The 27,745-nt window shown below is 35.6% G+C and overlaps 1 protein-coding gene across 3 annotated transcripts in view; it reads right to left on the minus strand.

Annotated features, from left to right (window-relative positions):
* Positions 1-27,745, minus strand: part of LOC125237073 (nephrin) — a 457,494-nt gene that overhangs the window by 185,554 nt on the left and 244,195 nt on the right. For all 3 annotated transcript variants that reach the window (XM_048144025.1, XM_048144026.1, XM_048144024.1), the window contains exon 5: positions 2,810-2,965. In XM_048144025.1, coding sequence (XP_047999982.1) covers positions 2,810-2,965 — 156 coding nt within the window. The remainder of the gene's footprint in view (positions 1-2,809; positions 2,966-27,745) is intronic.

The raw sequence follows: 27,745 nt of genomic DNA on the forward strand, positions 1-27,745 counted from the left end.
TGAAGTCGACAAATATTTAATTTGTTGCAATCTGATTCAGAGCAATCCACGGTTTTCACAAGACTAGGTATCTAGATTCTACATATTTGCTTCTAGATTATCAGGAAAGCACTATTGGAGAGGTTATTAACCTCGGGGACTGAAGAAGTAAAACGCATTTAACCTTAATAATTAGCAATATGTATTTTTTTTTTCTACAAAAGCAAGGGATATGCTTACGAAAAGAAAAACAATAATACATACTTAGATCTGTAGATACTGGTCTTCGGTATGAGAAATTTGAATTAAGAACCAAGTATGGCATTATATAATAAATGTACACATTTGTGTATAAATACGCCATATAATGTTATCATGACTACAAGTAAGAGCCCTTCATGGCGGATAATATAAGCATTTTAAGAACATGTTTTAATTTGCGACTTAAGGTACATAAGTATAATTTGACCTGAGGCCTCAGCATTGTGTTTAACTATCTGGCTCATAATGAAATCTGAATCTAAAAACACTTCCCAAAAAGATACTTATCCTGTTAGCTTCGTGTACAGATTCTTACGTTGCATAAAACTAATATTGATTAGAATTGTGCTTTGGAAATATTTGCAAAAGCACAAATCGAAGACCTCTATCAAATATAGGTATATAACAACTTCTTTTTAAAACAGAAATCCTGAAATGTATTTAGCTTGACGTATACAAACCATGTACTTATGTAAATAAAACTTCCTCATTTAGAAAAAATACTAATTTATTAATCAGCTATTAAGTATAATCATAAAGTTATCAATTTATCATCCTCCTTGCGTTATTCCGGCATTTGCCACGGTTCATGGGAGCCTGGGATTCGATTTGACAACAAATCCCAAGATCATCACAAACTGTCATTTGTTTAATGTGTCATAAACTTCATAATTATAGTCATCCTTGCCATGTGCAAGACTGGTGCTAGCCCTCATTTTGTGGGCTTTTCCATATCGTCGTTGTATGGTATCAAATTATCTCCAACGTCCGCCGACTCCGCCGATGTCATTAATATTATATATAAAAATCAGCACCACTAAGTCCTGGTCACACACACAACACACGTTGCCAAAATAGTAACATACAAAAATATTCACTGCCACTAGCACTATACTTCCGGCCACTTCGAAATACAACAAATAGGCTGTTAGCCTAGATGATAAACGAAAAATAGCAAGTGGGAGTGTATCTTCTTCTGTTTTTGCTGCTTTACAATAAAGAATTGTAATTGCTTAAATCAGTTTGCCCGAATGAAGAATCAAGAGAGAACTCTTATAATATTGTAAATAACCTGTAAAAATAAAATAAAAAAGTACATTACTTCATTATAAAAACATGGTGAAAAATAACTGAAAATGTGAAAATAATATCTGGATTGTTACATAACCATCGCCTACCTTTTGAAAGGGGTAGGTCTATGGCTCCAATTTCAGTTATTTTATCTCCTTTGTGGGTTTGAGAATTATTTCACATTTTGTGCTCTGAACATCCTACAATATGTAAACAATAAATCGCAAAGAATGAAGTTGCGAAATATAATTGATGATCAAACGAACTTACCAAGTGAAGTTCGATCACAATTATGTGAGCAACTTCATTCGACGCGATTTATAACAACCCACCCTCAATATTAAAAAGATTGTTGACTGACGTCACCCTACCCTACTTTCTACTTCAAAATGGTGAAATAATTCCTCAATATTTATGCTGTAAACAAAATGATTGGAAAATGGCGGTTAGTGGACCTGCCATGACACCGAGGGAGTGGGAGCAAGTTTTTTTTTTTTTTTAGTGTTGCCAGTATAAAAGAAAAATAAACCTTTAAAAAACCGTGCAAGGCTGATGCGTGGGGGCGTAACTACAATATGTAAACAATAAATCGCGTCGAATGAAGTTGCTCACATAATTGTGATCGAACTTCACTTGGTAAGTTCGTTTGATCATCAAATAGTACAAGTACAGAAGGCTCACTCTTTTGATGTTCATAAAATGCCGCCGTAATTCTTACCTACATTAACAAACGGATTGCACGCGAGCAGCCGACATTGAATTATTTTGCACCGCGCCAAGGTCGTCACCACTGAATGTACATGTACGAGGACAAGTAGTGTGTTACCCGCTTATGGTGGCGTGTGAGAAGCGCTAGTCAAATGTGACAAAATTTCTTTTCAAAGCCATTTTCACGTTAAAATTTTGGTTTTAATTGTCCTGTATTTTCTTTTAGAACATTCTTTTATTAGTCATAAATAGCTAAGTATTCAATGTGTTCTAGCAAATCTTTTTGTTTGGTGTTGAGAGCAAATGTATTGTAATTGAAATTACCAGCTTGGGGTTGCGAGCGCCACGCGCGGGCGATTATTGACTTCTTTTTCTCGACGCCATTTTTACGTTATAGTGTAAGTTTGGATTGGTTTTTTTTCTGAATATTTATTATCAATTACAAGAAGCGCTGGTGGCCTAGCGGTAAGAGCATGCGACTTTCGATTCGGAGATCGCGGGTTCGAACCCGGCTCGTACCAATGAGTTTTTCTGAACTTATGTGCGAAATACCATTTGACGTTTGCCAGTCGCTTTCGTCTACCTATTCATACAAAAAAAAAGCATCGTGAGGAATCCGGACTAATTCCAATAGGATCTAGTTTACCCTTCGGTTTGATAGGTCAGACGGCAGTCGCTTTTGTAAAAACGTAGCCTACGCCAAATCTTGGGATTAGTTGTCAAAGCCAGGCAATGACGGGATAACGCAACGAGGAGGATTTTATTATCACTTATCCTATATAACACTTACCTTTATCTCCTTTGAGCTCGATATTCCCGCGGTACCACACAATCCTGGCCGCAGGTTTCGCGTTCTTCGCTTGACACTCCAGAACCACGTCTTCGCCTTCCTTCACTTCCAGCTTGGGGTTCGGGTGGTTCGTGATTTCCACGGAGGTGGGGGGTGCTGTGGACAAAAAGGAGGGGTTAGTATGTTATAAGTACTAAACTTCAAGCGAAAAATAATACAATTTGGGTATAACTTTTAATTCTAATTTTTGGTGTGTTTTATATTTGGGTGTCACAGTTTCGTTTTCTGTCAACCCCTTATTTGCCAAGAGTGACACTGAAACTTGTGTAGTTTCATGTGCTCTGCCTACCCCTTCATGGGCTACAGGCGTGATTGTATGTATGTATGTGTTATATTTGGGTTTCTGATAATATGAGTAATTATATTTTTTTATAGAGAATGTAGGTAACATTAACTTTAAATACAATGTCACAATATCTTCAATGTCGTGATTGGCACTGAAACTAGAACAGTTTCATAATTATGCTCTGCCTACCTAGTTTGGAAGTACAGTCTTGAGTTTATGTTTAAAATTATACTATTTAAGGTCATTGGTTGTAAACTAGCTTATGGCCCGTCTAATGACTAGTTCGCAAACAGCAATCCCCATAGCCTATGGACGCCTTAAACTACAGACAGGAGCTTTTATTTTAACAGGAAAATAATAGAAATCATGATAATTTTAACAATCCAAACACAGTTACGTAGATTGTGTTATTTTATTACTTCATTCTTATCATGGGCACTGATCAGAAGTCTATGATATTTATTTTGTCTGCAAAAATATCGAAAAATATAATAAACACACAACGTATCAGATTTTATTTCGAATGTTATTATCCCACCGCAGTTTTGCAACACTTTCCAAAATGTTTTATTATATAAAATTGATTAATGAATAAATTGCACAGTCAGATTAAAAAAATAACCATAACTCATTCAATCACCCAGGCTATATAAATTTTACCGCAAAACCGAGAAAAATGCTTAATTCAGATTAAAAAATTAGGCAAAATTCTGATGTTGATATGATACGTTCACATCCAGGTGCATGAGAAAGAAAAAGAATATCTTTAGAGATTTCAATTGAGTACTACTTAATGTATGAAAAATAATTATGATTAAATCATTATTTTACTAGGTACCAAATTAGTGTTTATATATTTTTCAGTACAGATGGTGTTTTTTTTACTAGTGCGAGAAGTGGTTCATTATATGGCAGGTCGAAACTTCGGAGGCTCATCTGTACTGAAAAACGTCGTACGATACACGTGCGAAAAGGAAATTCGTAACTCGTGTCGATTTCTCTCGACTCGAATCTATCGCCGCTCGTTTCGAACTTCCTTTTTTACGCACTTGTATCGTAATGTACTATTAGACACCTGCAATGCCATGACGTCATTGAACAGCTTTTACCATAAAACCAATCTCGAAATGTGAAAAATACTCAGCAATGTGTACAGGAAAGTAATATTTTTTACAAATCAGGATTGTTTTTATAGTAGAAAATGCTGAATATGACTTATATTTAACACCTTTATATATTGCATGGGGCAAAGTAAACTTGTAAAAATTGCACGATTTATCATAACAATATCAAAATTTCTAAATCCGAATCGCACCTCTAAAAAACAATTTCGACCGTTTTAATTAACTAAACGACGATAAATCATAATTTTAATAGATAAAGAGGCATAAATTTAATATTAGAGGAAAAATGTCGGATTACCCCAATTAATACTAATTGTACCCGTGAAAAATTACCTGCCTGCTCGAGGTACTAAAATATGGATGCGGACAAAGTGCCAAAATTATGTATACACGGCTCAGGGTGCTTCTTATTTTATCGAATTTATAACCTAACGGCAAAATTAAAATTTTGAAAAAACCCCCGACCGCGACATAGTGGACCGATTTTTATGAAACATGGCTAAGAACACTTCCACTAACTCAGCTTTCAAAACAAAAGAAACTAAATCGAAATCGGTCCATCCGTGCGGGACATGCGATGCCACAGACAGACACACACACAGATAGAGAGACAGACGGACACGTCAAACTTATAACACCCAAACAAAACCCCGTCGTTTTTGTTGCTTGTCACTAAAAAAGTTTGTAATTTTTTTTTTACAATTTTCCGTTACATTTTAGGACGCGCCACACATTGAATTATACGCCAGCGGCCTGCCTCGGCTACGCACGGGAATTTTATTGTCATAATAATGGTTATAGTAAGTTATCCGCAAAACATAGACATATGCCATAGCGGATTTTTTTTTAGACCTGTGAGAGATACACGATTTTGACATACATTGTTTTGTTATAGCTCAGACTGAATCGAGTCATCAAAATGTTGCAAATAGTCATAATTCAAACAAAATCTCAATATTCCATATCGAAACCTCAAGAATCACTCTATTCAGAGCTGAAAACCGCATGAATTTGAGATCAGTACTGTAGTTCCAAGCGCATATAACCCGGCAACTTTCAAATCAAGGGTGAAAGGCATCTTCTGGGCGAGCTCACTCCATCATAGGCCACGTAGGCCTTTGGCTAGTCTGTGGCCAATAGAAAGCCCATTTATAATAATAATAATAAAAGAGTTAGATCATTGTCCCTATAGTCGTTTCAGCGAAGAGTCTCGACCAACATCTTAAGAGACTCGCTAGGTGGTTGGATCAAGGGTCAGATGCAGAAGGCGGTGATCTTGGACACGGCGCGGATAGTCCGACGGTTCCTCTCTCTGCAGCCCTATCCGGGCCATTTTTTTCAAAGTTGTCCACCCCGTTTTTAGCTTGTCCCATACTTTTGATATAATATTTAGCGTAGTTAAAGAGTCTAAACTAATGAAGACTATTTTTTATTCGAACCCAAATTTAGTTGACAGTAATTTACAATATTCATTTAAATTTTTATTATAATTATGTATTTGTTAAAAATTATAATGTGATAAAAAATGGGCAATTTTTTGCTGTCCCACGTCAAATATCGTTTTTGTTATGGATTTTATTCTATAACTAATTGTACTAAATATTGATGACGGCATAATTTGAAAAGATTGAGTTATACGCTATTATGTTATAAAATATTTCATGTTAATAAATAAACGTACTATTTAAAATTAAGTATAATTTGCCGAGACGGAATCTGGTAATTGTGGAATTTTCCATTCCGAAACCGCAGAATGACTGTTAAAATTAAAAGAAAGTTCCTAACATTTGGTAGCATTTTATTCAGCTTGGCAAAATTAATTTAAAACTACTCAATACCGTCATCTTGCATTTGCCAGTTGCCGCCAAACACGCATCAAAGTAGCTCGTACTCAGGGGTAACATTTTCTCATTCCACCTCCCGAAACCAAATTTGCGGGTAAATACGTAATATGCAACCTTTTAACATCGATTCCTAAAACAAAGTACTAATATTGAAACCAAATAAGCCAATTAAAAACAAGATTTGTGATTATTTAATAAATAATTAAGTAAAATATCGCCGGAGGTAGCGTTCCGTTACTTCCGATCCGATACTAGATCGTTGGTTTCGTATAGGCGGAAAGAAAAACGTATCGGAATGGAAGTATAAAGCGGTATTCACGTGGTTTTAATGAAATGAAATGAAATGAAATGAAATGAAATGAAATGAAATGAAATGAAATGAAATGAAATATTTATTTTCCAAGTAGGCATATTACAATGCGCTTATGAACGTCAAATAAAACTACGCCGGCTCTAACCCTACGCCTCAGCCTCGAGAAGATTTCAGTCCCCCCTCAGTTGGAGGAGGGTATCCACTATGGGACCGGCAAGAAACTCGGCGGGCCACTTCTTTTCAAAACATTACATCTTATATTTAACATGCATTAAAAAAAACAAGATACAATTTAATAAGCAAAAGTATTCATAAAAAAAAATAATGTGATGTTTTAGTTTCATTTGATTGCGGGAAATAAAAGAAAAACGTATGGGATTAAAACTAACTCATCTAAAATATGGTAATCAATCACGGATTACACACTCCGGTTGTTTTAGTCATTACTCGCGATATGCTTTGGAGGTCTTAGGTACCCACGTTCAAGTGTAGACGAGACCTTAGCTTTCATCCGTTACCCATACAGTCAGATCCGTTACTGTCCCATGTTTCAAATAGTTTTATTTGCAAAAATTAAATACAATTTGTTATTAAACTACGTTTCCGTTATTTTATATTGAAATAGTAACGTTTAAACTATTGATTACAAGTGATGGCATCCTATAAACTTGTGAAACAGTATAGTAATCTTAAAAATTCTCCTCTATTTTGTACTGAAAGTAACGGAACGGATATATATATGGGTTTAAAAAAATAGTAGTCCGCATTTATGTGAAAATGAAAGTGTAATTTCTTCATTTGTTATTTTAGAATGAATAATAAAAACATTGTAAAATTCCCAAACCTTTTATATTTACATTATCTGCGATTAAATTTGGTTGCGGAACGGAACACTCGCTTCCCCTCAACTCAACAAAAACATATTTTTTTCATTAATTACTTAAAAGTCAAGTGAACCTTCTATATTTTATATAAATTTATTTATTAAAGAATCTATAAAAATAGCTTTTAATAAATTTCTATCGGTTTCATTTTCATATCAACTTTTTTCGGGGTGGACAACTTTGAATAAAATGGCCCATCCACCGGCAGCTTGGGCCCTGCCCCGCTGCTGGCGGCACCCTAGGTTATGTTTTTTATAATGTGTTTATATGTTTTATATTGTTTTGTAAGCGTTATTTTTATTTTACTTTTATACTCATATTGTACAAAACCTAACTTAAGAAGGAAAATAAAAGTCATAAAAGAGTTAGATCATTGTCCCTATAGTCGTTTCAGCGAACGGTCTCATAGCGAAGAGTCTCGACCAACATCTTAAGAGACTTTCGCTAGGTGGCTGGATCAAGGGCCAGATGCAGAAGGCGGTGATCTTGGACACGGCGCGGATAGTCCGACGGTTCCTCTCTCTGCAGCCCTAACCACCGGCAGCTTGGGCCCTGCCCCGCTGCTGGCGGCACCCTAGGTTAGGTTTTTTATAATGTGTTTATATATTTTGTATTGTTTTGTATGTGGTTTTGTATTTTACTTTTATAATCATATTATAAAAATACCTAGCCTAAGAAAGAAAATAAATACTGAGAATAATAAAAAGTTACACACACAGATAGACGCGGAGGGAAACTTTGTTTTATAAGGAGTAGGATACGATGAAGTTGTGGATACATACTTTTGGCACTTTGTCCGGATCTATATTAAGTACCTTGTACTATATTTGATTCAAGAACGGCGTTCAGTAAAAAGTTTTAAATTTATAAAAAGTAGTTCGTGGAAATTTATTATTAATTAGATTTTTCGGAAAACCAACTTCGAGGAAAACATTTTTATTAGTAACGCAGAACGGATTTTATCAGCATATTTTTATAAGTGCTTGTTTATTTTGTGGCTTTATTGATATGCAAAAAAGTTTTTTTTTATATACCACGTCGGTAGTAAACAAGTACGTGCTTGTTTCGTCTATTGTCCTTTGAGTCGTCGGCAACCCGAACCCTCCTTAGAACTAGTACACTCGTTTTTTCTGTGTACTTGACACAGCAAAAGGGAATGTACAAGTTTCTAATGGGGTGACAAGGCGCATGTGACACTGATTGAGTTGCAGGCGTCCATGGCTTTGCCCTACCTCCTACAAAAGTAAAGTACTTTAAGATAGTACTCTCCCTCTGTAAATCAATGGTTTCGAAGCCTTTGTGTCATCAAAATGTCGTTATCTTCAACTAAAAGCGCATCGTTTCAGTAAAGTGCTGGTTTCGGGACACCACTTCTAAAATGCACTAAATATTGTCAGCTCGAACGAAAAGTAGTTGAAATGCAAAATGTCTACCATATTCTGGTTATTTATTACAGGGAGTGTTTAGTATGGGAACGATAAAATGTTGGAGTACAATATAAATAATTTATTTTTACAGAAAAAAAAATAATTTGCTAAAATAAAGACCTGTTCACGCCAAGTTCTTTTTTACTTAACATAAAACAAAACCAAGTTTAGAAAATTAATATATTTAAGGTCTACATCTCACAAAACCACCAGTAAAAAATGTTTACAAGTTAGTACTTAGTAAAAATGATTACATTTTTACTAAGTACTAACTTGTAAACATTTTTTACTGGTGGTTTTGTGAGATGTAGACCTTAAATATATTAATTTTCTAAACTTGGTTTTGTTTTATGTTAAGTAAAAAAGAACTTGGCGTGAACAGGTCTTTATTTTAGCAAATTATTTTTTTTTCTGTAAAAATAAATTATTTATATTGTACTCCAACATTTTATCGTCATTTTCATTTCTTTTCATATTTTATTAATGGAACATTTTCTGTTTATTTGAATTATTTTATTTCTGTAGTTCTTAGTTTTTTTTACGTAAGTAGTGAGTTTCCAAATTTTTTGTTATTATTATAAACGGGCTTACTCTTGGCCACAGGCTACGATGAAGTGAGCTCGTCCAGATCGTGCCTGTTATATGAACTAAGAAGTATAGCCGCCGGCAAATAATTCCACTCCAATGGCAGCTTAGTAATATTAGTAAAATTTTTGTCAACAAGCTTTGATTGATGCTTGTGAGAGCACTATACAAGTATACCATTTTCAAAAAAGGTAAAAACGGGTAAACCACTGTCCAGTGCTTCTCTGGATTATATTGTTTTCGCCTACTGATAACTGTAATTTTTATCCAAAAGCTACAAAATAATATAAAATCTTATAAGCCGGTGTTCAGTCTGTGTATTAACTAACTAAATTAGGTACCAGCGGCAACACTGTTACCTGTACGTTTGTAATCCTCATTACAAGGACATAAAGTCTACCGATGGTACGCGAACTCGCATACGAGTTTCATTACATTGCGGTATTTGATGACTGTGCAAAATGGTATGTAACCTCAACAGCCCGCAATGTAACTAAAATCGCATGCAAGTTCGAACGCTGCCGCCGTCTAAATCAAGCCCTAACTGTTGCTGTTAGTACTACAACTAAACTCGTTAGTTTCTCCAAACGAGGCACAAGTAACAGGATATTGCTGGCAACAGTTCCGCGCCCCTGCCGCCACACAAAGGTGCCAGCTCGGCTTTGACGCGGCCAGGGCCCGTCAACCGCCGGTCCGGTTGTCAATTTAGATGTTTTTGCCTTTGTAGGCTTGATCGAACGCGTGGGAGGTTTGATTTCGTGAGGGATACGAAATGTATTATTAATATACCTATGTTATCGTCAATATGTTATACCTCTAGGTATGTATGTGTATTGCGAGATATATAATTATTTTTATGCTCTACTTTATAAGGCATTGGTCCCACCGCGAGCTAGTAAGCTATGAGCTATCGGCTATAAAAACGAACAAAAGATAAGCACACCCGTGCAAATAAAAGAGACACGGCGATTTGATAGCTCACCGCTGGGCGAGTAACTATAAACATCGCCGTGTCTCTTTTATTTGCACGGGAGTGCTTATCTTTTGTTCGTTTTTATAGCCGATGGCTCATAGCTTACTAGCTCGCGGTGGGGCCAGTGCCTATGACTTTAGGCATTGGTCCCACCGCGAGCTAGTAAGCTGTTACATTTGATTAATCTGCGAGCCATCGTGATTAACATGATGTTTATAAATAAATTTAATGGCGTATAAAGATTAGATTTGTGTGGTAATGGGTTAAGAATTTCACCACCCCCTTTTCATCTCAAGGGTGTCGTAGAAGTCGACTGGGATATGGGTTATATTGTGCGGCGAGAGGCTGGCAACCTGTCACTGCAATTTCACAATTTCGTTTCTGTCAACCCCTTATTTGCCAAGCGTGGCACTGAAACTTGAATAGTTGCATGTGCTCTGCCTACCTCTTTTATGGAAAACAGGCAGTATGTATACGCGCTCATGTATCGTCCGAGAAGTGTTTCATTATATATCAAGTCAAAACTTCAGATCTGTATTAAAAAACGTCGTACGGTACACTTGCGAAAAGGAAATTCGTAACTCGTGTCGATTTAAAACACTGTTTTGATTTCTCCTTTTTTCGCACTTGTATCGTAATGTACTTATTATACGTAACATCTGATACTATTACTACCTTTACTAGTGTGTTCTATTAAACCAATTCTCACACTATCAATATCATTGCAACCATCTTACAAGTATCAAGAAACGAATAAAACTAATATAAAATTGCGTAATATGACTTTAACTTAGAGTCTTTATTTCTTTAAGTTTGTATTGGATTTAATTCATTTTAAACATTTTATTTTGTGGTTAACTTGCGGTATGAGAAACTTGAAAAAGTAAAAGTGGCAATAAGAGAATCATTTATAGGTATATGATAAGTTTATTTTCATAAAGGCTTATGTGTAACTAAGTCCTTTTAAAATGAAATGAGGAGTTTCATTCACGATACAATCATCCTCCTTGCGTTATCCCGGCATTTGCCACGGCTTATGGGAGCCTGCGGTCCGCTTTGACAACTAATCCCAAGATTTGGCGTAGGTACTAGTTTTTACGAAAGCGACTGCCATCTGACCTTCCAACCCGAAGGGTAAACTAGACCTTATTGGAATTAGTACGGTTTCCTCACGATGTTTTCCTTCACCGAAAGGCGACTGGCAAATATCAAATGACATTCCGCACATAAGTTTCGAAAAACTCATTGATACGAGCCGGGGTTCGAACCGGTAAGTACGTGCGACCTCCGGAACGAAAGTCACACGTACTTACCGCTAGGCTACCCAGCGCTTATATACATATATATTCATTCACGATACCAACCCAATTTAAAAAAAAAGTTTGTCAAAAATGCCCTTTTTCTCGCACCCTGTATGTTTTTTCCAAAATCTTTAAATGCCATTTTTCATAAATTTGTAATAGAGGGATGGTCTCCTTAGACCATTTTCGCGTAGGACCACGGGATCTCATAGCTGCCCTTACTGACCCGCTATCAAACTACACCTGGGGGGTTACCATGACGTGCTAAAGCCGTTCAGTTTAGGTTGAGAGAGAGGGACGGAGCTATGTAACTATAGCTGTGTCCCTTTCTCTCAACCTAAACTGAACGTCTTTAGTACGTCATGGTAACCCCCCTGTACTTAGTAGATATCTAACCGACTGATTGGAATTTTCACTTACGTCATGAATTCGCTCTAGATACGATAAGCAGTCTAGTAATACCTATCCGCCTGTGGGCTATTTTACCACAGTGACATTATAAATAAATAAATAATAAATATTGGGGACACCTTACACAGATCAACTTAGCCCCAAACTAAGCAAAGCTTGTACTATGGGTGCTAAGCGACGATAGACATACTTAAATAGATAAATACATATATACATAGAAAACATCCATGACTCAGGAACAAGTATCTGCGCTCATCACACAAATGAATGCCCTTACCGGGATTCGAACCCAGGACCGCGGCTTAGCAGGCAGGGTCACTACCGACTGAGCCAGACCGGTCGTCAGATTTATTTATTTCAATACTTACTCATTTTCGTAACGTATTCTAAACCATTGGTAGAAGCTCTAACGATTCAAAGCAACTCGAATTATCAACTCAACAGCAATAACGGGTAACTTTGTATGGAAATGTTACGTAATGATCCGTTTTCATTGCGTTCAAGTGTAACGTTAAGCCGTTTGGGTAATGTTTGCTTTACGTGACTTTAAAGATGGTGGAGGTTTGTTGATTTTAAGCTTGACAGGTTTAACTTCATATGGTGGGTTTAATTGGAGTTATTAATATAATTATATTAAGATATTTCAGTTAATACGTAAATTTATACCTATACACCGTGTTTTTATTGAATTCCGTTAACTTTAAGGGAAGGTTCTTTAGATCAAATACAATTAATTTCTTTAAGAAACTAGCGCCTTAACTCTTAGTGCGTTTTCACATTATCCGATCCGATATCGGAGGTAGGACCGATATCCTATATATTACGGACGCCATCTTTGATTTTTTCCTTTGAAATCCTTCCGACTACCGATATCGGATCGGATAGTGTGAAAACGGACTTACGGTTACCGAGTTATTAAAAAAATAATAAAAAAAAACTGAATACGTGTGTGACAGCCTTTACCACTTCATAATGTTATTTGTTTTGACATGTGCCGTCAATCACTTGACACTAACTTGAATGTTATCCTCAAGGGTCTCTCACACTTACTAATTCATTTATTATGTATGAAAACTATAAAAAAATTTTTTGCTAATTTAACTAAAAGTGATATACAGGATGGTTCCTGATAACGAACCTAACAACGTGTCGAATTTAAAGGAAACCAAAAAAAACACGGTGTATTTATAAAGACATGCGGTGAAGGAAAACATCGTGAGGAAACCTGACTAATACCCAATAAGGCCTAGTTACCCTCCGGGTTGGAAGATCAGATAGCAGTCGCTTTAGTAAAACTAGTGCCTACGTCAAAATCTTGGGATTAGTTGTCAAAGCGGACCCCAGGCTCCCATGAGTCGTGGCAAATGCCGGGATAACGCAAGGAAGATAAATCGATATATCGAACTACTTATATAATTTTTCAGTTAAACCTGTGTTAGAATATTGTATGTACTTACGTACCTAAACATAAATAATCTACCTAGGAAGTCCTAAAACATCTTAACAAGTACCTAAAAAAACCTACCCAGGTACCTTTTTTTATGAATTAAGTATTTTTGTAAAATAAATAAAAAATAATTATGGCTATATTTAGTATAAGTATAAGATAGTAGGTATTTTATGTAAAATATTTTGGATGTCGTTTTGTGCAACTGAATACTGTACACCGTCCAACATAACAACACCTGTGTTTTCTAGAAATAAAGTATTCTTGCAAATAAACGATTTATCTTATCTTAAAAGATACCAAATAAAAACTTTTAAAATTTTACAAAAATATCTCCACATAAACATACCCCTAATCTAATTTAACAAAAAACTTCACTGGCATACAACCTCATTGTATAACTTCTAAATTAACAATGTCCAAACTCCCCAACTCGAAAGATTGCCAATTCTTGGCAAAGAATTCAATTTCCGCACAGTTTACCAATAAAAACCAATAACCATACATTAAATAAATTAGACCGTCCCCCATAATTTCCTAAAGTCCCGAAAAAACAACTTTTCAGCGACAAAAACTGCTTACTCGACAGTTTTGTCCGATAATGATTTATAGACCGAAATTGGTGTACAGTCAACAACACAGCTGAGAACAAAGTCCCAATAAAATTAAACTATGGAAACGGATTAAATCGCGTATAATGAATTTAAATTAATACATCCTGACATTTCGAACTCTTTACAGCGTTCGTGGTCAACGGGTGACTCATTCGTGACTCATCATCATCATTGGCCACGACATCTTAGCAGATGATTGTTGCAGTGATTTTATTGTGTGGTGCCGGTATATCGTCTTTGGTGGCTTAGTAGTCCGATGGCAGCCCGACACGTTTTGCCACATCTGTCACAGGTGAAACGCGAGTCAAGAGGAGGAGGAGCTCTGGAACGGAGCCTTTTCTGCTTAAGGTTGTCGAGCCAGGCTTTGTCGTGCTCCATCACCCCGTCGGATAAGTCACGGCGCCATTCAGGTCTCATGCTAGCGCGTGTCTCCCAACTGTCTAGGTTTATACTAAAAGATTGCATATCCAGTTTACAGGAATCTTTGAACCTTAACATTGGGCGGCCCACAGGTCTTTTAGCGTCAGCAATTTCCCCAAACAAGTCTTCGTGACTCACTCATAGTTTTATTTCATGAGTAACTACCGCGGTAACCGAAGACAATATTAAAGTCCCAATAGTTATTTGTTTTACAAGGAGGCAAAGTTGTTGTTTAACCGCACATGCCAATATTGATACCCGAGCAAGCGAAAGGTTCCAATATTGAACCGCGAGCGTAGCGAGTGCTTCAAAAAGTGGAATCTTTTTGAAGCACGTTGCGAGGGTATCAAGGCACAAGGTTAAAAAAACTTTGCCACCGAGTGAAACACAAAATTTTTCACCACACCGACACGAACAACTGTTTCCTCCTCCAAAACTTAATCTATCCGAAGGAAATTTGAGAATCTGAATAACAATGAAATATTCTGTGTCGGACCGTTTAGTTTTTTTGGCTAATTGTTACCAACTTTGAATATCACACCTTTTTTTTGCACCACAATGAAAATGCTGTTTTTAACCGACTTCAAAAAAGGAGGAGGTTCTCAATTCGACTGAATGTTTTTTTTTTTTTTTTTGTATGTATGTTCCTCGATATCTCCGAGAATTGTGGACCGATTTTCAAAATTTTTTTTTTGATCAAACGGGTATAACCCCGAGATGGTCCCATTGGCACCAAGTCAGGGTCTGATGATGGGATCCTGGAGAAATCGAGGGAACTCTTCAAATGTTATAGGCACATGTAATGTTTTTAGTGTATTTTTCAAAGGTAAACCAGTATTTACGCCTGATGGTAATAATTTTATGTGGCTGAGCTGATGATGGAAGGTCAACTCCTCAATGGTTAGGAGTTAAAGGATAATTCTTTCACTAGTGTACATGTATTCGGACTGATACATATAATATCAATAGGAACCACTAAAAATCAACAAATAAATAAACTTTTTTAACAAAAAATAAAACCGCCTTCAAAAATAAGCGCGTTACAAAACACGGAGAAACTAAAAAGCAAAAAATAATAAACCTTTGAATTCAGATTTCTTATCGTATTGCAATAATCTAAACATCCAAATTATAAAAAAATCAATTATTTTTGGAGTCGGTGCCAGCCTGCGTATGGTTGGGTGGGGCAAACAGGCAATAGCAAGGCGACGAACAGGTCTGGTACCGACTGCGAAAATAATTGATTTGTTTATAATTTGGATGTTTAGATTATTGCAATACGATAAGAAATCTGAATTCAAAGGTTTATTATTTTTTGCTTTTTAGTTTCTCCGTGTTTTGTAACGCGCTTATTTTTGAAGGCGGTTTTATTTTTTTTGTAAAATTTTGAATGGGCTTTAGCGTCTTTAAAAAACATAATATCAAAAAAAAACGGTCTGACATAGAGAAAAATAATAATAATCTGTGTTGAAAAAATCATTGCTCTAACTTCCAAAACTAGGAAAGAAATAGTCGAGAGCGTTTGTATGGAGCCTGTTCCTGTTCCGTCATATTTTGGGCACTTAGTCTGAATACACAGCTGTGTTGTCGACTGTACATCCGAGCCAGTGAGAATCGTTAACGCTGACGCGATCGAAACGCTCTGTCGCGCGTCGCGCCAATAAGAGCGATAGAGAGAGCTATCTACGATACGCTTGCGCGTGAATTGTGCCGCGGGCTAGGAAGTACCCAGTTTCCTTTCTGATGACAATAGGAGAGTATAGGCCGGCAATTTGTTAAGATTTTCGTATTTTGTTCTTTCGATGAATAAGGTGAAAAATGTATTGATAAGATTTGATTGATGGTTTTCGTATTTTCAGAGGTAAGTATTTCTTTAGAGTTCTTAGAAAAATAAAAAGATTTCTTTGAACTAAGTTTAGTATAAAATAAAAATGATAATGCGATATTTGTGTTCGGTATCGTGTCATGAAAATTAAAGTGACATCTGCCAGAGATTACGTTTGTGATTTACTTGAACTAAAAACATCCGATTTTTAAATTGAATACCTACATATGTATAATCACGCCTCACACGCCTGTATCCCATAAAGGGGTAGACAGAGCACATGAACTAGGTACTTACTAAGTTTCAGTGCCAATCTTGGCAAAAAGGGGTTGAAAGAAATCCAAATTGTGACATTGTAGTGACAGGTTGGGAGCAGGTTGCAGTTATCACTATCACTATCACTACATAGTATAAAACAAAGTCGCTTTTTCTGTCCCTATGTCCCTATGTATGCTTAAATCTTTAAAACTACGCAACGGATTTTGATGCGGTTTTTTTTAATAGATAGAGTGATTGTAGAGGAAGGTTTACATGTAGGTATAGTACCCGTGCGAAGCCGGGGCGGGTCGCTAGTATTGAATATACATATTAAATACACACATACTACACATACATACATACTACAGTAGTGAAATAGCCCAATGATTACAGATACGATCTTAGTATAGATATTTTGCAACAAATCCCTATAGTTATACAACTTAATATAATAACATACGCTAACCCTCCCAAAGCCCGGGCACATTGTTTACATTGTCTACGTATGCGGGTTTCTTGTCAGCAGTGTGAGGGTTGAATTTCATACGTTTGAATCTTCGGTAAGCTTGTTTAAGAATTAGTTTATAATGGTACTATTGTACGGATATAATAACTGTATAATAATTATATTATCTTCTGACTTTGATTAAGAGGAGAAATGTAGGCATATTACGAGTAATCAAGGGTGAATGTATTTTCCCCTCTTCGAAATTGGCCCCTCAGTCGAAATTGCCCCGCTGTAGGAACCATACATAATATTTTTTTCTTTTTATATCACCAAATCGTAGATTGCCAGACATTCCAGACAAGACTAGATTGGCTGCAAGTGCGTTGCTGGCCTTAAATATAAGAACCCTTTCGCTTTAGCTCAACATAAGATGCAAAACTACTAAAGTAACACAAAGTGATTCCTAATTCAGATCACTCCTCTCTTAAACAGAGGGTTCCGAAACTCTATAAAAACTTTACGGAACCCTAACGGACCCCTTTTAATTACAGTCTTATCTTCGCTGCCAGGCGAATAAGTCAATAAGTACCTTTTCTCATGGTCAGAATTGGTTCTTAGTCTTGACGATCATCCGCTAGATGGCGCGTTGAGGATGACACGAAAAGGTAGGGTAAAATAGGCGTAGCCGATCCAATTATCCACAAATCACTGTAAGCTTGAGTAAATTTTAAGGTGTAATCGCCAAAATTGACCAAGAAGTTTATAATCAGAGTTTGAATTAAATTATAGTAACTTTACATGCAACTAATAAAATACAATGCTAGCTTATATTCCTGACGTGTTTTCACACCAAACCACTGGCTAAAGCCCGTCTTTACGGAGTAATGTGAAGTAAATGAAGTGAATGATGCATTAATTGTAAAATGTTTTAAGTATTCAATAAGTAGCATTCTTAAACATGAACAAATTTTCTTCAGCAAAAATGTCGTTTCACCTTCTCAATTTCCGGTAATGTATAATATCTAAAGAACAAATTAAATTTTGACAACAACTCCGACAGTAGAACAATTTTCATCAAACATGGCTAAGAACACTCCCGACTAGTACAGCTTTAAAAAACGGAATCTAAATCAGCTCATACATTCAAAAGCTACGATGCCACATACTGACAGACAAAAAAAATGACACGGGGGCGTGTTATTAAGTTTGGCGTGTCATATTTAAAAAGAAAAAAAAATACGCAACTATGGAAACAAATCAAATATTTTTTTACAAATATCTTATTTCGATTTTTAAGAAAAAAAAAATTGAAAAGTGGTGGCTTAAGGATAAAGCGAGGTCTAAAATGAGTAATCTATGGCTCTTACGAACGGGGTTGCAAGATAGCTAGTTTTAACTGTTTGAGGCAATTAAAAACTTCAGAAGGGTAAGAAAATAGTGCATTTAGGTGTAAAATCCTTTTGTACTTGGCTTTTAAAGCTAATTCTCAAAATTATTATCGGAATCTCGTGAGCAAAAGAGGATTAATTTACTTAACTTAGAAATGGGCATTTCTTTTTTTTTGCCAATTTTTTATTTTGATTTTTTTAGGGAATTTTAGGTCAATTGTACTCGGAATCACGAGACAATCTCACTCACCTCACTCACTCACCCATCTCACTCATCTCACTGGGAGATAAAAAGTGTCCCAGAATTTCCATACATTTTTGTTACTTTCCTCTTTTGATACCCCACACAACAGTCATGTACGGAAAATGGTAACAAAATAAGAAAAAATCGTATGGGACAATTTTTTTATCTACTAGGATTGAAAAAGCTAATGATTCTGAGTAGAAATAGCATAATTTTTTTCAAACATATCACATTTCATAAAAGTGGTAAAGAAAAAGAAATGCTCAAATAATGTTTTATCTACATCATCATCCGCCTTGCGTTATCCCGGCATTTGCCGCCGCTCATGGGAGCCTGGGGTCCGCTGTGACAAAGCGGACCCCAGCCTCACATGAGCCGTGGCAAATACCGGGATAATGCAAGGATTATGGTCAAGTAAAACTCATAATGTCATAAAAGTTCATCCTCACTTTCTCGACACGTGGCAAACTAAGAACAAACGGGCCTCCCGCTCGTTTTTGCCCAGAACGTGCAAGTTGTGGAATGAGCTTCCTTCTGAGGTGTTTCCCTTGCGCTATGACATGGGGTTCTTCAAGAAGCAGGTATTTAGGGTTCTCAAAGGTCGGCAACGCATAAGTGGCTCCCCTGATGTTGCTTATGTCTATGGGCGGCGATGACTGCTTACCATCAGGCGGCTCGTCTGCTCGTTTGCTGCCTATTTCATAAAAAAAAATGACGTATAAGATAACATTTGCACCGGCGAGGCTGTAACCATCGTTGGTTACTTACCTTGGGCGTACTGTATTGTAAGTAGAACATTTTTAAACATAATATTTTTTAAAGTAAGAAAACAACATATTCCAATCTTTAAGGCCGTTGACCGTTTAAAGTTGTTGACGACCGGTCTGGCGCAGTCGGTAGTGACCCTGCCTGCTACGCCGCGGTCCCGGGTTCGAATCCCGGTAAGGGCATTTATTTGTGTGATGAGCACAGATATTTGTTCCTGAGTCATGGATGTTTTCTACGTATATAAGTATTTATATATTATATATATCGCTGGCTGAGTACCCACAACACAAGCCTTCTTGAGCTTACCGTGGGCCTCAGTCAATCTGTGTAAAAATGTCCTATAATATTTATTTATTTATTTTATTTATTTATTTATTTAAGGCCGGTAACAGACCTACAACCCGTCAGGAGTATCTATGGGTAGCGGCAATCGCTTACCATTAGGCAATATTTCTATAAGTTTGCCTCATTTGACAACCGGTCTGGCCCTGCCTGCTAAGCCGCGTTCCCGGGTTCGAATCCCGGTAAGGGAATCTACCTCTATTGTGTGATGAGCGCAGATATTTGTTCTTGAGTAAGGATGTTTTCTATGTATATAAGTATGTATTTATCCATAGTACAAGATTAGTTTGGGGTTGATCTATGTAAGGTGTCTCCCAATATTTATATATTTATTTATAAATATTATTTTTTACTTCCTTGCGTTGCTCTGCCATTTTAAGATTTATAAGATCTTACCTACATAAATATATCGATAAATAACCTAACCACAAAATCAAAATTAAAAAAAAAAAAGATTTTCATGAAACATAGCTTTCAGACAAAAAAAACTAAGTCTAAATCGGTTCATCCGTTCGGTAGCTATGATTCAACAGACAGACAGACAGACAGACAAACAGACAGACAGACAGACACGTCAAACTTATAACACCCCGTCGTTTTTGCGTCAGGGGTTAAAAAAATAGATACCAATTGCGCAATAGCCTAGATTTTCAATATTTGTGACAATGTTTTGCCTCCTTTTCTAATTTCCTACCCTTACCCTTCACCCACACAATTGTAGCATATAACTCAAACCCAAACTACTCCCTGGGAATCATAAACAAAGACTAATAACGTCATACATTTAAACCCACAATCGACTCATACAATGGGGGTCCTGGGTAAACAAACCGAGCGAATTGTAGAGAAGAACAGAGTGGACAGTGTGACATTAAACGCTGGTTTTTAAGCATCAAAATAGTGCATGAAGTCCGTCCGCGCGAAAGAAGTGAAACTTCGTTATGTGTTGTTTATCAGAATTCGAGTTGGAATCTGAGCGTTAAACATTTAACACTGTCAGTTGGAATTCATTAGAAGTTTCACTTCAGAAATGCAATAAGAATACCTATAATTTATCCAAGTTTAACAAATAGAAATATAATTATGTAGGTGGACACTTTTGTGCGAAAAGTGAATATTGATAAAATATTATTAAATTATTTCATTTCATTTCATTACATTTATTTCATTTTAAAGGTCATTTACATTAAAATCAAGATGTTATAATATTATAAATGTCAGTCCATGACGCCCTGCTAAGGCACACAACATACTTGTAAGTATGTTGTGTGCCTTAGCAGTAACTAGTTACATTACAAACAAAATATAATAACAAAATACATTTAAAATTGAATAATGAATTGAATTAAATAAATTAGAATATTATATCAAATTATCTATAGCTATTGTTTGAGAATAAATACCTACATTAAATATATCAATTTTCGCAGTTAAATCGTTTTACTTTACAAATTGTCATCATTAAAAAAATCACACACAGTTTCGTTTCACAGTAATTTATCCAAGTTTAACAAATAGAAATATAATTATGTAGGTGGACACTTTTGTGCGAAAAGTGAATATTGATAAAATATTATTAAATTATTTCATTTCATTTCATTACATTTATTTCATTTTAAAGGTCATTTACATTAAAATCAAGATGTTATAATATTATAAATGTCAGTCCATGACGCCCTGCTAAGGCACACAACATACTTGTAAGTATGTTGTGTGCCTTAGCAGTAACTAGTTACATTACAAACAAAATATAATAACAAAATACATTTAAAATTGAATAATGAATTGAATTAAATAAATTAGAATATTATATCAAATTATCTATAGCTATTGTTTGAGAATAAATACCTACATTAAATATATCAATTTTCGCAGTTAAATCGTTTTACTTTACAAATTGTCATCATTAAGAAAATCACACACAGTTTCGTTTCACAGTTTCGTTTTCTTTCAACCCCTTATTTGCCAAGAGTGGCACTGAAGCTTTAGTAGTTTAATGTGTTCTGCCTACCCCTTTATGGGATACAGGCGTGATTGTATGTATGTATGTATGTATGTATGTATTAAGAAAATCTTTTACAGAGTAGTGGTCGGGGTTCTTGTTTAATTTAATTTGGGATCTTATTCATAATAATGATACAATTGTAGTGTGGGCTATTTTTATACATTTGTAATTTACATTTCGGAACCTATAGTTTGTTTCTGTACTGCTCTCTAGTTCTCTGCTTATCTTGTTTTACTTCACTTTATTCTTGTACTCACATTAACTTCGCCTTTTTATGCAATTTTTCTCACTTAAATTTCTGCCACATGATATCATTGGATAATCTATTTTGAGTTAAAATGGGTCAGTTATACAATAGGTTAATTTTATATGAAAAGTCGTTTCTATAGAAAATGAATCGCTGTAAGCTCCGTCTTGAATCCGATCCGTTGTAAAGTGAGTGCTTTAAGAGCGGTTCTTAACAACTGTCATTTTTATGAGCGTTTTTTTGTCCACTGCTCTAAAGTTTGTCCTCTACGCGAATAAGTCAAACGGCTTTTGTGACAAACCCGACTGCCCACACTATAAGGGTCCTTTCAAACACGTTTCGGCATATATTGGCGAAAATGAAAGCTATTTAGTACACCTTTTGGGATATATAGACGTAAACGAAAATTATGTAAAATTTTACAGCTAAAATACTAAACTAATGAATATATTTCGTAAAATTGGGAAGAGTTTATGACAACGAAAGAGTGCGTGCAATATTTTTAGTCTTATTGTTATTTACTATAAACATTAAATAAATGTCATATACAAAGAAAAAGTGACCAAGGCCTCCAAGTGTTCCGAGCTGGGGGCCGATTTTTGAGTCTCACTGTCACTAAAATACCGGTTGAAAACGGTGAATTGCCTATTATTTTCAGTGACAATTTTCTGAATTCGAACGCCGTGAGACTCAAAAATCGGCCCCCTGGAATCGAACCAGCGTACTCCGTTAACCGGACGGATGCCTGTAAAACCACTCGGCCATCGGATCACGAAAGCAAGGGTCGAAATTTCCAAGTATATGACACAATTACCGAAGGCTTATGGCGCCCCCGGCCATCTCTGTGGTAGAACCGAAACTAGTTCGATCTCCTAACTGAAGCAAACCATGTGATTACGAGTTAGCGAAGAGAGATGGCGCTGCCGTACTAATTAGAACGAATTAAATTATTCTCATTTGAAAAATAAATTTGTATAATAGTAGTGTTACTACTTAAAAATACAAATTAATATATTTTCAAATGAGAATAATTTCATTTGTTCTAAGATAATTGTTATTTGTCAGTTTCTTTAAATATAACTTCATTTTAATATTCATTCCTTCCTCCTTCCTTCCTTATTGGGAGACACAATTCATTTTATTAGGTACTCATTTAAAATTTATGATGTCATTTTTGATGAGCATGATGAGAAGATAATCATAATTTTGGCATGTATCAAATATATATAAATTTATTAGAGGTAAGTTCTTAGATACTTACCATTCAGTACCCATACTTTTAGAAAGCCTAGAATAATCCATACGAAAAGCGCACTAAAATAAGAACACAAAGACAAAACTCCCTGAGGCAGTCATGTGGATAATTTACAACTCGCATTTCTATCAAAAAAGCCAAAAAACATCTCAACTCTACTGTCACTTACGACGTTTCTCGCTTAACATACCCACTACACGCAAAAACGTCATAGATTACATAGAAGACTATGTTACTTACGACTTTTTAATACGAGAATTTACCGATGCGGCTTTTGCGTAGAAAAAGCCAAAAAAGATCTCAACTCTACTGTCACTTACGACGTTTCTGCTTAACATACCCACCGTTCGCAAAAACGTCACAGATTGTATAGAAAACTTCGTTACTTACGCCTTTTTAACATTACACTTTATGGATACAGCGTTCGAATAGAAGGTATTAAATCATCTGTGAGAACATGTCAGTTACGACATTTTTGTCGCAAGAATGAAATTGCAGTCACTATGCGTTACGTATTTGGATGGCCGCCAACGAAATATGGGAAGGGGACATAATCTAGAGGGTTGTAAGTTCCATTGCCTGCCACAGACCAGTATTTACTTGACCTGTATTGTTATAACTAGTATAATAAAATGAGAGGTCAAGCTTAAATTGGACAGTAAGGCTTTGTATTCGATGAAAATATAGATTTTCAGGGTTTTTGCTATTATATTGATTTGTATAATGAATGGCTATAAAATCTTTGGGTTACAATTTATATCTGAAAAACGATTGAGTTTTTAAATTATTCGTACGTTCGTTAATTTTATTAATAGTATTATTTAAGTTAATCTAGCGACGAAATATCAAAGTGACTGAAAAAAGTTTATACATACATACGAGTACATACATACATAATATATAATCACGCCTGTATCCCATAAAGGGGTAGGCAGAGCACTTGAACTACTAAGTTTCTGTGCCACTCTTGGCAAAAATGGGTTGAAAGAAATCCAAATTGTGACATTGCAGTACTGTGACAGGTTGCCAGCCTCTCGCCTACGCCACAATTTAACCCATATCCCATATCCCACAGTCGACTTCAACGACACCCACGGGAAGAAAAAAGTTTATCTCTTTATTATTTCAGTTTCATAGGTATCTCTCATCATATTTAAAATCAAAGAAGCTTTTAAAATAATTTTAAATAACCTAACCACAAAATAAAAAAATTGAAAAAAACCCCGACCGCGACATAGTGGACTAATTTTCATGAAACATAGCTAAGAACACTCCCGACTAACTCAGCTTATAATAAAAAAAGCCCATTTATAATAATAATAAAAAAAAAGCTTTCAAACAAAAAAAACTAAATCTAAATCGGCTCATACGTTCGGGAGTTACAATACCACAGACAGACACACGCATAGACATACAGACAGACAGACAGACTGACAAACATGTCAAATTTATAACACCCCGTCGTTTTTGAGTCGGGGGTTAATAAAATAATCTAATACATTTTTTTATTACAACAACGATCCAACTACCTTTACAGTTACCTAATACGACAGTGTAGCAATCTTAACCATTTTGAAGCATTAGCACATAATTATATTTTTTAGTTGATGTTATTATTCATGTTATGTTACCACATTTTTAGGTAACGTATTTTGATTATTATGAGAGTTCATTTTAATTCCTTTAAAACTATTATCATTAAACAGCTATACGTATAACTGTCCAATACATGAAAACCGATAATGGTCATTTACGCCATTAAAAATGCACACCCATATAAAACCAATCATTATCCTCAAAAGCCGCATAAAACCAGTCATATAAATAAATCCCATAATTTACGCGAGCCGCGATTTTAAATCACGGTAATATAGCCATTAATAAAATTTACCGATTACGACGATTACTGACCGGAAGAGAGGTTATGTTACTTGACATTACCGAGTAAGGGAAATTATTCTTCCCCTCACTAGCTCGGAAACACGTGTTTTGTCCTTTAATACCAGCGGGTAAAAACGCATTTTATCTACTAGTGGATAAAGTGATTTGACCTTGAATATAGTCATTTTTTTCTGCTTTAAAATTGATAAAAGTGACACACCTAATCTGAATCTAGTGAGGACGATGATTTACCACTTGTGGAACTACTGGAAGCAGTGATAAACGCGTTTTTTGCGTTGTACTTTCCTCGCTATAGTGAGGGGAAAAGTTTTGTGTTACACTCGAGTGCAAATGTATTTTACTTCTCGTGTGTTAAAATACAACTTTTCAACCTTGTGTAACAAATAACTATTAAATGTTCCATTAGGTTCATACTTTGATTTTAGTAAAATTGTAAAAGTGACCAGTGGCCTGTTTCACAACAGCGACAATTTCATTGTCGACTGACAGTGGCACTTCACCGTTCATTGTTCAACAAGGAAATGTTGACGCTGAGTAACAATGTTCCTTATCAACCCAGAAATAGGCACATAATGGTGTCAAGTGTCAATGTCATTGTGTTAATAATCAACATAAAAACATGTAAGGTACAGGGGCAAATCTCGACTGGAGAGCAGTTGTAACTAAACTATTTTTTCCATTATTACACCAGCAGTTCTCGAAAAGTTTGTACAAAAGTTAAGGAAAAAGTTAAATTTGTTTAAATTATTCCTATTTTGTTAGCAAGATTTTTTTGATGAATTGTGATTTTAGTAAGTTTTATTTTGTCATTAAGATTCTCTAGTATCTGTATTTTCTTAATTATAACAATTAACCTGTATATATCACACGAAAGTCGACTTATATTACTAAATGTTGGTAACAAAATAGGATCAATTAAAATTTTCTGACGTGGCTATGTACAAAGTTGCCGGGAACTGCTCACACTATGATGTTGAGTTCTACATGTATCAACTTAACACGCCTACCATATATAACCGGTGGACACTCTATTTAATAATGCAAACATTGTAAAACATGGAAAAAATGGGCCGGTTGCATTGGCCCCCCAGTCGCGATTTGCGCCGCTGTACCTTATCAGCAAACATTTAATAAATGTTATTTTTTCGAAGGGCCTCTCAATGATATACACGAGAAGTAAGTGTGATGAGGGTTCCAAAAACATGTGCAAGCGATCATTAGTTGCGTTCGCTATTATAATATATTAAGTATTATAATTGCATCTGTAGATATTTACACTAAATGTCCTTTTAAAACACCTTTTTAGGGTTCCGTACCAAAAAGGTACAACAGGAACCCTTATGGTGCGACTCTGTCCGTCTGTCTGTCCGTCTGTCACATTCCTAAGGACTACTAATGCTATCAACTTGAAATTTGGAATAGTTGTGAACATTGTAAACCTCTACAAATAGAAAGTATATTTTTTTAAATATATTAATTTTAATTGTAGAAAATGGCCAAAATGAAAGGGGGGCAAACTGTAAATTTCAAGTTACTAGGTCAAGTGGGGTATCGTTGGAAAGAGCTCAAATTGTTTTATATAAATGGGCTTACTCTTGGCCACAGACTAGCCAAAGGCAAAGACGTGGCCTACGATGGAGTGAGCTCGCCCAGAAGATGCCTGTTCACTCTTGATTTGAAGGTTGCCGGGTTAACATTAACACCTTATGCGACACAAACAAAAACTAAAACATCCTCAAAATTGATCTTAAACATTTACGACCAACCAAATTGTCGTAACCGATATTTTTAAAATAACACTGAATTCCTTTTAATGCATTCTAAGTTACATATATACCTCTATAATATAGAGAACTAGTAAATATTTGTAATAAATGTTATAAAACTTTCACACTAAAATCTTACGCGACAAACAAAAACTAAAACATCCTCAACATTGATCTTAAACAGTTACGACCGACCAAATTGTCGTAACTGACATTTTTAAAATAACACTTAATCCCTTTTATATCCTTCCATTGTTTTGTGCCGTTAGCTGTGCCAACTTTCCAAGATATGCATCAGGCAATCCTTGGCATACGATACGTATTGTTTAATTTTAACCCCCCTTTTTGGGGGGTTGGGATGGGGTTTTCGGTTTTGTTTTAACTGTTAGCGTTTTGTGTTAAAAGGAATGTTGTGTTATAGGATGATGGGGGTAAGTGATAAAAATACTAGGGAGAAGACAAAGTGCAATTTTTGAATAGTTCTAAGATGTGAGAAAAATATATATAATATGTCACTGCGATTTGATACTTATCGGTCCGTCAAAGTTGACGTACATACATACATGTTGTCACGCCTGTTTCCCGTAGGGGTAGATCTGCAGTAGCGTTTGATGTAAATTACTATTCTACATCAATATGTTTTATTCAAATGTTAAAAATAATATAGAAATACACGAAATGAAGATTTTAGAGTCAAAACCTCCGTTTTTCAGACTACGAGTACGTGCGGAAACTGTACATCAGTTTTTGTAATATGTAAAGTTTGCAATAGGTGTTTATTTTTTTTAGTCTTAATAGG

Source organism: Leguminivora glycinivorella, chromosome 20, assembly GCF_023078275.1.
Source record: "Leguminivora glycinivorella isolate SPB_JAAS2020 chromosome 20, LegGlyc_1.1, whole genome shotgun sequence".
Lineage (NCBI taxonomy): Eukaryota > Metazoa > Arthropoda > Insecta > Lepidoptera > Tortricidae > Leguminivora > Leguminivora glycinivorella.